Consider the following 15,569-nt stretch of genomic DNA (forward strand, 5'->3'; position numbering starts at 1 on the left):
CAGTATAGGATCAGAGGCGAGTGTATGAGAGCCTGCAATTTATTGGCATACCTTCTATGATGCTCACTAGAGTTTGGGCAATTTCGGCATTAAACATAGCTTCGCAGGTGGTCAAGAAAGCCTCTTGAGAGAAGATCTGATTATCATCTGCGAGTTTAGGATCTGTGTATATCTGGAATTCTTTGTGGATATTGGAGAGCCCTTTCAGTAGGTCTCTGATAAAAGTCAGACTGGACTCTTTTGGCCGTTCTCCTGCAACAAAAGATGGATGCAGTAAATCAACGACAGTCTTAATGGGGATAGAATCATCACGTAGACGGAACCATCGCTCAATAACAGATAAAGTGCTTTGAGGATCCAAGAAAGGATCAGCATCCAGGAGGCAGAGTTGGTACCAATTTTGGTAGTTGGATGAGGTAAGGCCTAAAATGCTACACATCTTGTGGTGTCTGTATAGCTGGGAAAAATGATCGAGTGTCCACTTGGAATCGTAAGAGATCCCAACAATCTCCATGTAAAGATTTGCATCGCGCTGCTCCATACGGAGTGCGCGTAGTAAAGGCTCCATGTTGTCCCGAATAGTCGGCTGCTGCTGTGTGTCCGAGTCATCATCACGCCTGAATGCAAGTGATGGATACAAGTCAACCCACCCAGAGCTCCAGAAAAGTCGCTTATAAATTGAATGGGGTCCAAGTGAATCCATAGGACCCCAGAACGGAATTAATTCGGCAATGGCACACCCGGTAAGGTCAGCGACCTTCTTTGCGGCCGCCAAACGCTCGATGAAATCCCCATCTAGGGTGGGAAAAAGAACTCTGCCTTTGCCTCTCGGCTTGTGCCGGGATAGTCCAATAATCGCGGTATCCGTATCCTCAATTGACCAGCCAAGTTTGTGCCAGAGTCGTATGAAAGCTTGTAGATCTAGCAATGTGGACTCGGATAGTTTGGGAGCGGCCTTAAGGTCTCCGTCGATGGTGAGGGAGTCCTGAATGCGCATACCATCCAGCGAATCGGTATATTTACCATTTTGTTGCACATTGATCACAAGGCGGTTACCCAAGAACCGTGTATTGAGTACACGAAGGAGGTCACTGTGGGATATTCCTGCTCGTGGAAGTAGCTGTAGCTTCACCTGGCTCAGCCGCTTGGATGAACTAGGATCTAGCATATCAAAATTTGCAGACACGGCATCCTCCTTATGATAACCCCAGTATTCGGCCGTCGAGACTGCGCCAATCAACCGGTTGTACGATTTTTCCAGAAGTTCAACATGGTGGATCTTTAATCGTTCTATGAACTCCATAGTCTGGAATGCTTCCTGTGTAATGGCGACAAAGTCCCCCGGCTGCAGTCCCAGATACTCCGCCGCAATTCTCCTATTGTTGGTGATTTTGGCCATGGAAACATCACACGGTGTCATTGAGCTACCGAACGATTTTCCCGATAAAGCGTGATCGCTCCGAAATGTTTGGAGAAGTAAATGTCTTGAGAGGTCCCTAGCCCGCAGATACTCACGACTGCACGCAATGGCATGATTGTAAGGAAATACAGCCATTGGATATACCTTCTTACCGACCTGGTCCTGGTATACAATCTTTTGGGTGAGGTCAGATGCGTGAGGGTCTGCATTTTTCTTTTCTTCAAGCTGTATATCTTGCTTTTCCGTTTCAGCGATATGAGATAGGTTATCATTTGCTTGGCGCTTGATAAACGCTTCCATCACCTCGATGGCTAGGTCCATGTAGCGAACAGGGACTTCAGTGTTTTCCTTAGATAGCTCAATCTCAGATAGGTCCGGCCTGCGTGATAGGAGCACATCCAGCGCATTTTTCGGCGATTCAGCTTCGGGCAAGGATTTGCTTTGCGGTGCTAGGGAGGCACGTTTAAGCAGCTGAAGCAAATCAACGAGATACGCAGCCGGGCTCAGAACCGTCGTACTGCTATCCGTTTGGACTCCATCCAAATCATTAAACAAAGTAGTCAGATTTATCAGATCGATGGATTCTTCTGCAGTCGTAGTCACCGTGGGCTTCGATTTCTCTGGTTCGATTTTCCCACTCACAGCTAGGATGGGGACGTCTTGTCGAGCTCGGATAATATCTGTGAACAGTTGCTCTGCTGATCTGCTGATCTTCAAGGCATTGCTGTAGATGTCGTTGATGGAGTCCTCGGGCGTATTATGCTGGAGAAGCATCTCACTGAATTGTTCGAGTTTCACAGCCGCAATCTCCTGTGCTGATGCAAAGGGGGTATTGAGGAGATACTTCAAGTCTCTAGCATCCATGACCAGGTTTTGAAGTCGTTGCAATCTTTCTAGCGTCCGCCGAACCATAGGTCGATCTTTCACATTTGGGATAAGCTCTTGAAAAGCTTGCTGTGATACCAAATTCCCCAAGGATCCCTTGCTCATATCAAAGTTCTCCTGAATAGCCAGAGAAAGTACTTTCATCAGGGTCGTCTGTAGATCTGGGGCCAAGTTCAGCTGGTTGCCCGATACAACCGCGTAGAGCACGGCAGTGGGCACTTGGGCCAGCAGAGCTGACCGAAAGGATTTAATCCCAGGAGCCTTGATTGCGGCAATGACTCCAGCTCCCCCGGAGCAATAATGCTTGATAGCGACATCTGACAACGATCGGATAGATGAATCGGAGAGTAGAGCTGTGGAAAACTGGACGTGGTCTTGGCACACTTGAACTACGCGCAAAGCGAGCTGCAATTGTTGTCGACTAGTCATATCAGTCGATTCAGCGCCGATTTTGGTAATTGTTTTGGTGAGAATATCGGATAGGGTTGATTGTTCTTGTTCTTTGAATTGTAGTCTAAGTAAGACTTCTGTGCTTTCTGATGCATTCAAGGCTTTTAGAAAAGAATCGAGTCTGACAGACGAGAGGCGGGTGCTGGGTTTGGCCATTTTGATCACCGATCCTAAGTTGAGAATTAGGGTCAAACATGAAGCAGACGTGGTTGATCCTATATATGTTTGTTTCTTATCCCACACCGTTCTGACACAAGAGCCAGCCATGTACATGGGTGTGGGTCTATGTAGGATATGGAGAGCCCTTTCCTGGTTTGTTACGGTAAATACCGCACGTGTATAATTTGTGAATGGTACTAGTCGGTACTAGCCGGTACTAGCCAGTACAGCTGCTGTCTGCTCGCTCAAAATGACTTTTTACCAGCCTGCGAGCACTAGTCAGTGCAAAGCTATCATCAGCCCTCGAGACATCTAGACTTGCTTTGAAGTGATGCTTTACCCTCATCTCGGCCAAGTCCGTGGAAGAGAAATCACATGTGCAGCTAGTCTCGGCAATATGTGCCAAAGTTTATCAGATTACCTACTCCGAGCCTGCAGGTTTACGTGGCTACATACCCCGGTCGTTAGTTATACGGTAGGTAGTGCCTACCGACTAGTGCCTGGGTATACGTCTTGGATGACTATTAAGAGATCGATGCAACACCATTGGCACGAGGAAATATGATAGTTCTTTATACAATTAGGGACGCTGTCGCGTACACTCATAAGTGGAACTTGAAATAGGTTATTTGTTTGATGATGCTTAGAATCCAGTAAAAAAACCACATCGGTACAAGTCCGACTCACCACTGGCAACTGATGCCCTCACTAGTAGTTAATGAGAAAATCCGCAGAAAACACATTTAGACAGCAATAGACTTGAAATATTTACTTCATAATCGTCACTTCCACCGGTTTTTTCAGGTGTCCGTCGACTACCCCAAGTGTCACGCTGAAGTAATCCTCCTCAACGTCAATGTTACACCTTCGGCTGGTGGTCGTTGCGGAACCGACAACACCGAGGATGCAGATTTCAATCCAGTCCCCGGGAGCGAGGGATATGTACTTTCCAGTGGCGTCGCTAGCCTTGACAAGCCAGCCCTTGGTACCTGGCTGTGGTGCGACTGCCGCTTCTACAGAAATCTTGACTTTTGCAAGATCGTCAGAAGTATTCACATGAATGGCTCCCTTTTCATCTTCGTCCTCTTCGTCCTCTAAATTTGTCTCAGCGGACTCAGCGGGCTCAGTGGGCTCAGCAGGCTCAATGGGCTCAGCAGGTTCAATGGGCTCAGCAGGTTCAATGGGCTCAGTGGGCTCAGCAGGTTCAGTGGGCTCAGCAGGTTCAATGGGCTCAGTGGGCTCAGTGGGCTCAGCAGGTTCAGTGGGCTCAGCAGGTTCAATGGGCTCAGTGGGCTCAGTGGGCTCAGCAGGTTCAGTGGGCTCAGCAGGTTCAATGGGCTCAGTGGGCTCAGTGGGCTCAGCAGGTTCAAGGGGTCTGGGCAGCTTCACGCGGAAGTCATGAGAGTGGGCTAAGCATCCAACCCGCTTCCCTGAAACGAAGAAAAATGAGACCATTCCCAGGCGAACATGTTGATCCGTCTCATTCACACCTCGGAACCGAATGGTTTGAAGGCTGTCACTTAAAAGATGGTTGGCATTCCAAGAGAGTTTCAGCTGAGCTGGCGCAGCAACAATGTCACTGATTTTCTCTTTAATAGGCTTTTGGCCTTCCACTTTCTTCGCCGTAGGGATCCTGATGAATTCTCCCTTCTTCAACCTGAATTTCATGGTCAGTAAGGCAATGGAGATTTTAGGTGTACTGAATAAGGGTCTCACTCTTGAAACGTGACCTCTGCGTTGAGATTACCGTATTTCCCAATCTTTGGATTCTTAAACATTAAGACTCCATTGCCAGGGTAGGAGAAACGTCCGGCCACCTCCAACTTCTTTCGAATGTTGCTGATGATGCGGGGAATCTGCTGCCGCATGCGAGCTATCATAAAACCCACGATTTGCTTGTCTCGGCCGTACATTTGCATATAGTGTTCGTTCAGCTTGGGGGTTATCTTGGGATCACAGTCCTCGTTTTTCCCGGCATCGATCTTCAGATGGAGATAGTTATATTCACATTCGCCATCCTCTTTGGCCGGGACGGTTTCCACCACCAATTCGACCTTCAAGGACCAGGTAATGATGTATTCATCACTGTTCAACAAGTCAGAATCATCTTCGCTTTTTAAAACTTGAGAGGTGCCATCTTGAATGAAGGTATGCTTACTAGAAATAAGAGCATTCCGGATTACTAAAATCCTGGGTTCCCTTCATGGACCACACCACATTTTCATGCATGTGGGTGGTTCCGGTCAAGGTGATCTCGGTGGACCCCGGGGTCCATTCTACCGTGGTCTGCATCACATCTTAGAGATCCCACATCCGTTAGCGAGAGGCATTAAGCAAGTGGCTGGTTTGTTTTCTCACCTTCCGTCCACGCCTTTCCCCAGCAGTCAACATTACCGGCCTTCTGCTCCTGCATAACTACCGGCTGGCTGTTTTTTTTTCCCATCTGTACGAAGTCACATTCCACGGGTTATTTTTGTCTGGTATAACAGGGTTAAAGTCATACGTTCCATCATCATCTCGCAGCACTTGATTATCATAGCCAACACTGTATCGCAACGAGATCGTGCTTTCCTGTTGGTCATTGAATTTGAAGAGTGGCGTCATGTGAACTACGTCGCTAGCTCGGTTCAGCGCTCGGAACTCTGGCAAGATGAATTTTTCCAGGAAGATTTCTCTGGTCAAAACATATGTTCCCTGAACACCTTTATCGGTAGGGTCACTGGGGTTGCGTGGCATAGTGGCGAAGTTTCCTGTCCAGGTTAAACGCTGCTCTGTGGGCATCTTACTGCCACCCTCCACCACTTCTAGGTACATGAGGCAATTCCGGTCGCCAGCACCCTGGAGTCCCGTCGCTCCCTTGGGATAGCCATTCTTTGAGCTTTTGTAGTGATGTGTTTGATGAACAACTTCCTTGGGTACTGTACGATTACTCATTAGTCCTTGTCATTCAACGCATACTAGCTGGAAGATCTCACCGAATCTCGCGGTACTTGCAACTATATCTTGGTTAGCAACTTGAGCCGGTATCTGGATAGGGTTCATCGTCAATTTAGAACGATCCACTAACCCTTACGAGGTTTGAATGAAAGTCCAGCATTATTCAACCCAAGTTCGTCCTGCTTGAGTCCCCAAATGTTTAGGAAGAAACCTAGCCGCATCGCAGTCATTGTGTTTGACTCTTCCGCCATCCAGTTGGTAAACGGGATGTCCACATTGTTCCGATCCTTACCTGCCACCGATAGTGTGCCGTAAAGGTTGTTCCAGTTACCTGACAAGCGAATAAATGGTCAGCTGAGGTTCTTTTTCCGTCCAACTAATGGTGCCTCTGTGAAAGGCGGACAGCGCTCACCAGATATGTGGATGTAAAGGCGCTCAATTGAATAGTCTTCTGGAATCTCGAATCGGTCTCTGATCTTGACTTCGACGGCTTGATTCTTCTTCTCGGAAATTTCATTGGCTTGCCCAGAGGACGCCTTGTTCTCAGATGGAGGATCTATAATTTGTGCGACGATTGGAACCGCGAAGGCCAGGGTCCAATTCGCCAAGTTTGGAATAGAAACGTAACCGTGGGGGTCTGAAAGCGAGCCAGACTTGAATCTTCGGATCGTTAAAAAACTTATGAGACTAAAGAGAGCCATGATGGTAGAGAGAAGGTCACTCACCGGAGGAGGTAAATCACATTGGAGATGTTCAAGTTGCCCTTGTCCGCTCCAAGGATCACAATCTGCGGAGCGTCGACTTCCGCATCAATGCTGCCCACATACGGATCCTTGAAATCTATCTTGTGAGTCTCCGGATAGATTTCATAGAATTTCTGGAGATTCTCATTCAAAATCCCCTGCGAGAGCCCGATGGCCTGATCGAAATGACCCGTAGGGGTGTAACAAGTTGTCTCCAAACGGGACTCATAATCCCACACATCTTCTTTGGGCTGGGTGAATACCATTGCAGTCTGCTCTAGAATAGTAGGGATCAAATAAGGAGTCGATTGGTTTGTGAAATTCTGTCGAGATTCTCATTCTCTGTTTCTTAAATGCCCAGAGGTCCGGACCATCGGGGTTCCAGGTACCCAATACAACGCAATACACCCAGGAGACATCACACAGCTCTGGAAATTTCAAGTGGGCCTAGATCCGGTCAACAGCGACAAAACAGACCTAAGAAGCCGACTCGGAGTCACCTCACGAACCTTGGAAGCTTTAGTTTGAAGGTGACGTGGCGGCGCGAACCCAGCTGAAGTCACTTCGCAACATCGGCTATAATGTTCTGCGTCCGCTGGATCCTGCAAGCTTACTTGAATCACTCTAGTAGCTAGTTCCGCATAGTCAAGGGCGGTGCGGCCATGTGGCACACTAAACCGACCATCTAACAACGTCAGCCGTTTCGCCACGTATCATGACCAAGTAAATACAGCCGTGAAACAGCTGACAAAACAGTAATAGGCAATTTCAGGTTTTCTATACAGTGTTTGAACAGCTTTTTGACCAATCGGACAATGTCGACAAGAAATGCCTGGTTAAGCTATGAGGGGAACTAACACCATGCACATCTCAGAGAGCTGAAATGTGGATCTCAACGGCTCACATGGGGAATCAGTTCAATTACACATAGACACTGAAATCCTGGAAGTTCTCCGCTCGTAACATTATGGTCGAATAACAGTTTAAGTGCATGTGAACTCCTTCAGAGGGACTCGGAAATTCATTCACAGCATATTTACTAGTGAATATTATCTCAACTGATATTTCATCAATCTTATCACCAATCAGGGCATGAACAATGAATCGTCCCGGATCTCATCAGGGGTTTGGGACTCAGGGACCAGGCGCGCTCAGGGCTGCTCCAACAGGCTCCATTGGCTCGACAGCATGGGCCTCTGCGGGTTCATATAGAGGCTCGGAATCGTCTCAAGAGGGAGGCTCAGCGAAATCGTCTGCGCCGCAGACCACCTCATTGGCCGCAGCTGCGAAAGGGACAAAGACAACGGAAGCTGCGAGTAACCTTCATGTTGGCACCCCAAATGGGGCTTTAACTCTATCCGTACCGATCTACACCTCTCCTGGTCGAGCCAACGGTCTAGTACCGTCCCTTGCCTTGACATATAACTCCTCACTCGGAAATGGAATCTTCGGGCTCGGTTGGCAGCTGAGCAGTAGCAGTGTTACCAGGAAAACAAGTCCACAGCTGCCACTCTACGATGATAACGAACAGCCATCCGATGAGTTTGCGCTAGCTGAAGGTACCAATCTAGTTCCATCGGATGCAGAACCAAATATTGTCTCTCGCGGCTGTGGCTGGCTGGTTCGGCGATACTATCCTCGCACGCAGCAAGATGATGCGGCCATTCGTGTCGAGCGATGGCAGAGCCGAGAAGATGCATCAGATGTGCACTGGCGTACCATTTCCGGCGCAAACATCACAACGGTGTTTGGGCCAGATGATCAGTCTCGGATTTGCGAACAGCCCTGCGACGAGAATGGTAACTGCAAGAGGATATTCTCTTGGCTGGCTGCAAAACAATACGATGCTCAAGGGAATGTCATTCAATTTCGATATAAATGCGAGGACGGTGTTGGGACCCAGGCCCAGGCCAATGATACGAGTCTTTATAATCCCGCCACACATAGATATCAATACACTCAGCGCTATCTGAAGAGTGTCCTTTACGGGAATCGCGTGCCTAATCGAAGACTAGAGGATTGGACCGTATTTGATGATTGTATTCCGGCAGACAGCTGGATGTTTGAGGTTGTATTCGACTATGGGGAGCATTCACTGCTGAACCCTACGACCGTGGAGCAAAACCCTTGGTTAGTCCGGAAGGACCCTTATTCCAGTGGCGAAGCCGGGTTTGCCATCCACACGATGCGTCTGTGCCAACGGGTCTTAATGTTTCACCATTTCCCAGAGGAACTGGCCGGTGCTCGAGACACATTGGTTTCATCTACGGCGTTGGAGTATGATAACTCACGCCCCGACCGCGTTTCACTGCTATCTAGCGTGACTCAATACGGGCACAAGCCCGGTCTGCAAGATGAGCATCTACCTCCGGAGAGGTTTTTTTACCATGAGGCCCCGGACTTCTCGCAGTGTTCGGTGGTTCAAACCGAGACGGCTCTGCTTTCTAACTCCCAAGCTGAAACTACCCAATGGTTGGATCTTGATGAAGAAGGAATACCAGGGCTTCTATCCAAGTCCAAAGACGCATGGTACTATCAACCGAATGAGAGCGCCGCAGTTCGTCCGCCACGGTGTCAGCTTGGACCTCCCAGGATGATTGATGTCATACCTGGCTCTGTTGCAGAAGATTGGGTATATCTTAATGAGGCCGATGAGTTGGGCACACATCTAAGCACCCTTTCGTTATCTGGTGAAGGTTTCTACTCACGGACACAGAGCGGCGGGTGGACAAATTTTCTGACCTTCCCATCACTCTCAAAGCCAGGCAACAACAATGGTCATGTCCTCACGGGCGACTTAACGCGAAATGGATTTCCCGATACTATTCATATTGGTACACCCGGCATGCCAAGTGTCTGGTATCCGAACCTGGGTAGAGCTGGATCGGGTGAGCCGAGGCAGATCCATATAGACGGTGATGTCTTGCTGGATCTTCCATTCAACGACCCGCAATCAATTGTGGCAATGTCAGACATGACAGGAGACGGGCTGGCCGATATTATAGTCATTCAGAGTAACCGGATTGTTTACTGGCCAAACCAAGGGCACGGTAGATTTGGAAGATGCGTGGAAATGCGGAATACCCCCCGTATAACCGATTTCATTCCTGGAAGACTTAAACTGGTGGACGTAACCTGCTCAGGGAGTGCAGATTTGCTCTATTTCCCTCCAGGAGGGGGTGCCGACGTGTATTACAATTGCACGGGCAATAGTTGGAGCAATAGCTACCATATCGATATTATGCCGGCTCTTGACGATATCACCATATCGACGGTCGAATGTCTTGATCTCCTCGGTCAAGGGACACCATGTATATGTTGGCAACCTCCAGGAGGCAGCACCAATCCAAGACTTCGTTACGTGGACTTAATGGCGGGCCAGCGACCAGGATTGATAAAGGCAAATCACAACAATTGTGGTACGGAGAGAACGTTTGCCTTTTGCTCCTCTACAACCTTCTATCTTGAAGATCGACGGCGCGGGTGCCCTTGGCCAAATCGCCTCCCGTTTCCCAGCATCTGCCTTGAGAAAGTCCTAGTTGTGGATCGGATTGCGCGCACTGCGCATACACTGCGCTATTCGTACCATGATGGGTACTATGATCGGCGGGACAAAGAATTTTGCGGATTCGGAATGGTGGAGGAGTGGCAGGCGGAAACCAGCTGGACGAAGGCCTCCCTTATTTCCCAAGCTGTTGAGGAGTGCCAACCTACGGTGTATCGTAAGGCGTGGTATCACTTGGGCCAATCATCAGACAGAACTTCAACCCCTCCAGGTCAGATTTTAGGCCCGTCGACGTCAGTTCCTACGTCTACGAGAGATTCATACGGAGCATTGAAGGGGTCAGTTTTGCGTACGGAGACCCATGACCTGGTCCCGACAATGACAACAAACTCTACTCTTTTGAAGGTCGAAGAACACCGTTATATTGTGCAGTCGCGACCAGAGACCGCCCAGCACGGTAAAAGACAAGCTTACTTGGTTCAATCCCCAGAATCTCTTACTTCAATCGTCGACAGACAGGACATTGCAGATGCACGGGTGACGCATAATATCAATTTGGAAGTCAACAAGTTTGGTCAAACTACAAAGTCAGCCGCAATTACATACGGATGCAAGAAAACTTCACTCCTCGATGCTAAGGACCGTGAAAAGCAAGAAGAAACAATAATTGTCTATTCCGAAATTGAGTACACAAACAGCTTAGACGAGGTAGCTTCAGAAGGCTTCCGTCCCCCAGCGCCATGTGAAACCCGAAGCTATCGGATACTCTGTGCAAACAAGCAGACCGAATTGTATCGGTATAATGATCTGGTAGCCAGTGATTGCGCATTCTTCACCAATGCCCCGGAGGTCTCCAGGGATTCCACAACTCCGGAACGCGCTCAAACTAGAATTCTTATGGGCAGAGCGAGAACTTACTATCTTTCTAACTGTCTGTTACCATTATTGTTTGGCAAGTTGGAACTTTACTCCTTGCTTGATCGAGAATATCAACTTGCGATGACGCCCGATGACCTGAAGGGTCTTAGCCACATCTTGCCATCTATAGGATCGGCAGAAGCGCATGATCTCATGCGGCAGAAGGGAGGATATTGCAATATTCTTGATGATGAGCAGTGGTGGATTCCATCGACGCGATCTGTATTTGGAACAGGAAATGAAGTCGTATGTAAATCAAATATCCATATATGCCAGCTGCCTCAACGAGCAGGTTTCACCGACACTTACTCACCTCGCATTATTACTACACAGGAACAGCTACGTACTGCTCGCCGCAGTTTTTATCTCCCAACGCTGTCAACCGATGCCTTTGGGAGTAGGAACTATATCGAGTACGATCCGTACCACTTACTAGTTAGAAAAACGACGGATGATCTCGGAAACTTGACACAGTCTATAAACGACTATACTTCACTTGCGGCGACAACTACCATAGATCCGAATGGTAATCTCCAGAGGGTGGTCCTTGATGCTTTACGGCGAACTGTAGGCCTTTCAACAGAAGGCAAAGCAGGAGGACTCCATGAAGGAGACATTCTAGATGGCTTCCAACCTCAGATTACAGAAGCCCAGATTGGAAGTTTCATGGCGACTCCACCCATTGATGCCAATAGCTCCACTGCCTTTCTCCACCAGACGGGGCAACGCATAATCTATGGCACAGGGCGATACTATCAGAGTTCAACCTTGAGCCAGGAATATGCCGAAATCCCCGATTTCAAAGCCACAATCACACGCCATGATAGTGGTCCGTCTAGCGCGGGAATAGAGTCGAAGATCAAGGTTGAGTTCGAGTATTTTGACGGCTCTGGAGCCACAATTCAGGTGGCCTCTCTCGTATCCCCTGGAAAATGGAGATTCAGTGGTTGGCAGCTACTCGGCGTTGACGGAATGAGCGTAAAGGAATGGCAGCCATTTTATAGCACGTCGCATTGCTTCCAATATCAGCCTCTCTCGATGACTGCGGATTGCGATCCCACAACCACATCCATGAACGATGCAGCCGGGAGGACTGTGGCAGTTTTGCATGCCGATCATACTTGGACTAAAAGTCAACATACACCATGGCGTGTTACGACATTCGATATTGGGGATAACATCCACATCGATGATCCAAGATTAGATTCTGATGTTGGGCAATATTTCCAACGCCTCCAGGAGCCAGATTCATACATGCCCTCTTGGTTTTCCCTCCAGTCCCAAGACGCGGACAAATGGGGGCGTGACGCTGCAAAAAAGTCAATGGTATACAGTAACACCCCGTCCGTTACCCACAATGATCCGCTGGGAAGGGTGATAGTCGTTGAGGACAATAATGGGTCCGCCGAGCGGCAAGTTACTCGTCACGAGTATGACCATCTTGGAAACGAGGTGCGGGTGATCAATGCTTTGCAAACAACAATTCGTCAGGTTCGGTTCGACCTAGCGGGTCGAGTTGTATATGAGGCCAGTGTGGATGGTGGAGAGAGCTGGGGCATGTACGACTGTTTATCAAGACCACTCATTCTCCAAGACGGCAAGAAGACCCGAAAACGACTCGTGTATGACTCTCTCAATCGGAACATTGAGGAGCGGCTTCAATTATTGCAAGAAGGGACTTACACAGAGGAGCTCTTGCTCACGAAGATGATTTATGGGGAATCGCACCCAGAGGCCGAGAAATACAACCTTCGGGGGCAAGTACATCAGCAATATGACCAAGCTGGTCTAACCGAGTTCACAAGATACGACTTTCGGGGCAATTCTACTCATTTGTGCACCCAGTTTGCCGAAGATTTCAAATCCATCTTGGACTGGCGCCATTCGCCGACCCTTGAACCTACTGTCTATGAGACCCACGCCCAGTTCGATTCATTGGGGAATGCTTGCACCAGCGTTGCAGCAGATGGGAGTGAGACTAGCCGCACTTACACACACAGTGGACAACTACTGTCGCTTTCACTCAAGCACGGTCATTCAGAGGCAGCGGCCAAGGAGAGCATTGTGAGCATTGATTATACGCCATGGGGCGCCCAGGAGAAGCTCATCTACGGTAACGGCGTGTCTGTGCAGACCAAGTTTTACCGGGAAACCCATATGGTTCGGCGACGCACTGTTCAAAAAGAAAGTACTTCTAGAAGTGCAGGTTCTAATCAGACACTCCGTGATGTTGCTTACACGTACGACTGCAATGGAAAATTGACACATGCCCACGACCACGCGCGACAGGATGCATTCTTCCGTAATTGTCGCATCGAACCCAGTCAAGACTACGAATATGATGCTATTGGACAACTTGTTCGAGCTCGAGGCCGCGAACAAGTGAGTGGGGACCAGTTGCTAGTTCCTACCTCCTTCTCTGGCCCTACTCATAGTGGACTTCCGGCAAATGACTCACAGGTTTGTGAGTACATCGAGAGCTACCAGTACGATTTGGCGGGCAATATATTGAAAGTCCGTCATGAGCCAGCCAACGACACCTCCCTATCTGGCTGGACGAGGACTTATCAGTATGACTCCACAGCTGCTTGTACTGAGCCCTCGGAGACTCGTGGTGGCAACCGGTTGATTTCGACTACTGTGCGAGGCAGCATAGAACAGTACGCGTACGACGAAATGGGCTGCATGACCTCAATGCCCGGGTATTCCGCTCTAGACTGGGATTTCAACCATCGCCTCCGCTCCTCAGCAAAACAGATCACCCGATCAGAAAACACGCCTGAGACGACTTGGTATGTGTACAATGCATCGGGAGCGCGGGTCCGTAAGGTGACGGAGAGGGCAGCCGCGGCCGGCATGATACCGACCAAGTTGAAAGAGACTCGTCAACTCTCGGGATGCCAAATATACCGCACGTTTTCAGGCGACGGTACGACAGTGCAGCAGGAAATACAGACAGCGCTTGTTCTGGAAAGTTGGGCATCAGGACTTGCGGGGGCATCCTCCGCGATAGCCCTGGTAGAAACCTTCAGCGCCTCCCAGATACCTTTGGTCCGTTATCAGGTTGACGAAAACTTGGAGCTGAGCGATGAAGGAGAGATCGTCTCGTATGAGGAATTCTCGCCATTCGGCGTGACCACCATCAACGGGGTCCGGAAGGAAGCCACTGCACCGCGTCGTTATAGATTCGCCCGCTACGAGCGGGATGAAGAAACAGGACTGTTCCATTGTGGGGAGCGATACTATGCCCCCTGGTTAGGCCGGTGGACGTCGCCAGACCCTATTGGGATCCAAGGAGGGCTGAATCTGTATACGTACGCCGGCAACGATCCCGCCAACCTTGAAGACAAAGGTGGCACCACTCCCAAAAATAAGAGCGATCTACTTGGGAAGCGCAGTTTCGAAGATTGGCGAGTCGAAGACCTCGACGATGATCAAAAGCAACATGTTCGGGGAGTTCACCAGACAGACAAATCCAGACTGATACCAAAAGAGAATACAAAATCGGAAGATTTCGAAGATGAAAAGTTCGTCGCCTACACCCATTATCCCGTGAACGAAAGCTACAATAGCGCTCAGTATATCCCCCTTGGAAAGAATCCGGTGACTGTAGGGATGTCCGGGCTCATGGGTTGCACGTCCATGATGCTCGTCTCACCAACGGCCGTCTATATCACCCATTGGTGGGAGAACTTGAATTTTTGGCCGGACAAACAACCGACACCGAAAAATCAAACGAAGAAGCAGAAAGAAAACACTGCATCAGATGATCGGAAGCGGAAAGCAGCGGCAGATCATTTCAAAGAACACCTGCTCAACGCGATGGAGAAGAGCACGACAAACCACGATAGCTTGAGTGACCACGTGAACGATTTTGAGAATGCAGTAGGGTTCCTGATCACGCCCTATAAACATAAAGACGAGAAGGGCAATTCCAAATTACTCAACCCCCTGAAACTGAAGCAGAAGCCTGAGATGTCAGACCTTGTACCTCGTTATCCCACCCAGATTGACGCCGTGAAAAAAAAGGTTAAGGGTCTCGTACCGTCAGTCCGATGGGCTGATGGGATTGGGGATTATTTGCCAATCTTGAGTAATAATGCCACAATTATGCAGCAAGGTCTAGATGCGAATCTCGGGACCGCAGTGTTAGAATACAAACCGAACCTCAGTTCTAAAAGAAAGGGAATTTTCAGGGTCTCCGTGGAAGATCGAAAGGTGGACTTGAATATTTCCAAAAAGTCTTAACTGTGCTAGACAATTCTATTGTCTGGTGCATTTTCAGCTGCAGGTGCCTCACCTGGGCCAAACGTGAAGGAATAACAAACTGAAGAATCATGATGCGCAGGAGAATTCCCAGGATTGGGTTTGCGGGAGGATGGATTTTGAAGGATGGTCACTGGAATTATATGCATTTCCATATTTGGTTGCACTGGCAGTACTAGTACTAGTTTTCACAGAACCGAGCTGGAAGCTCCGGTCCATCATACCATACCCCAATGTCACTTTTTCGAATATTTTCGACTATTATGCTCAAGAACCCCTGTTTCAT

General features: G+C 48.9%; 3 protein-coding genes across 3 annotated transcripts; 1 reads left to right on the top strand and 2 right to left on the bottom strand.

Annotated features, from left to right (window-relative positions):
- Window positions 1-10: 10 nt before the first annotated feature.
- On the bottom strand, window positions 11-2,911 carry N7483_002012 (uncharacterized protein; the record flags this gene model as incomplete). Its single annotated transcript, XM_057085449.1, has 1 exon — window positions 11-2,911. One exon carries the CDS (start codon window positions 2,909-2,911, stop codon window positions 11-13), a length of 2,901 nt encoding a protein of 966 aa, XP_056951598.1.
- A 771-nt stretch (window positions 2,912-3,682) lies between these two features.
- Window positions 3,683-6,860, bottom strand: N7483_002013 (uncharacterized protein; the record flags this gene model as incomplete). Its single annotated transcript, XM_057085450.1, has 8 exons — window positions 3,683-4,571; window positions 4,631-4,999; window positions 5,073-5,200; window positions 5,372-5,832; window positions 5,890-5,910; window positions 5,982-6,182; window positions 6,264-6,511; window positions 6,577-6,860. The coding sequence occupies 8 exons, from the start codon at window positions 6,858-6,860 to the stop codon at window positions 3,683-3,685; spliced, it is 2,601 nt and encodes an 866-aa protein (XP_056951599.1).
- An 833-nt stretch (window positions 6,861-7,693) lies between these two features.
- Window positions 7,694-15,265, top strand: N7483_002014 (SpvB-domain-containing protein; the record flags this gene model as incomplete). Its single annotated transcript, XM_057085451.1, has 1 exon — window positions 7,694-15,265. One exon carries the CDS (start codon window positions 7,694-7,696, stop codon window positions 15,263-15,265), a length of 7,572 nt encoding a protein of 2,523 aa, XP_056951600.1.
- Between the last annotated feature and the right edge of the window lie 304 nt (window positions 15,266-15,569).

This window comes from Penicillium malachiteum (assembly GCF_028827825.1).
Source record: "Penicillium malachiteum strain IBT 17515 chromosome Unknown utg000001l:1.0-8184562.0:1.0-8186909.0, whole genome shotgun sequence".
Lineage (NCBI taxonomy): Eukaryota > Fungi > Ascomycota > Eurotiomycetes > Eurotiales > Aspergillaceae > Penicillium > Penicillium malachiteum.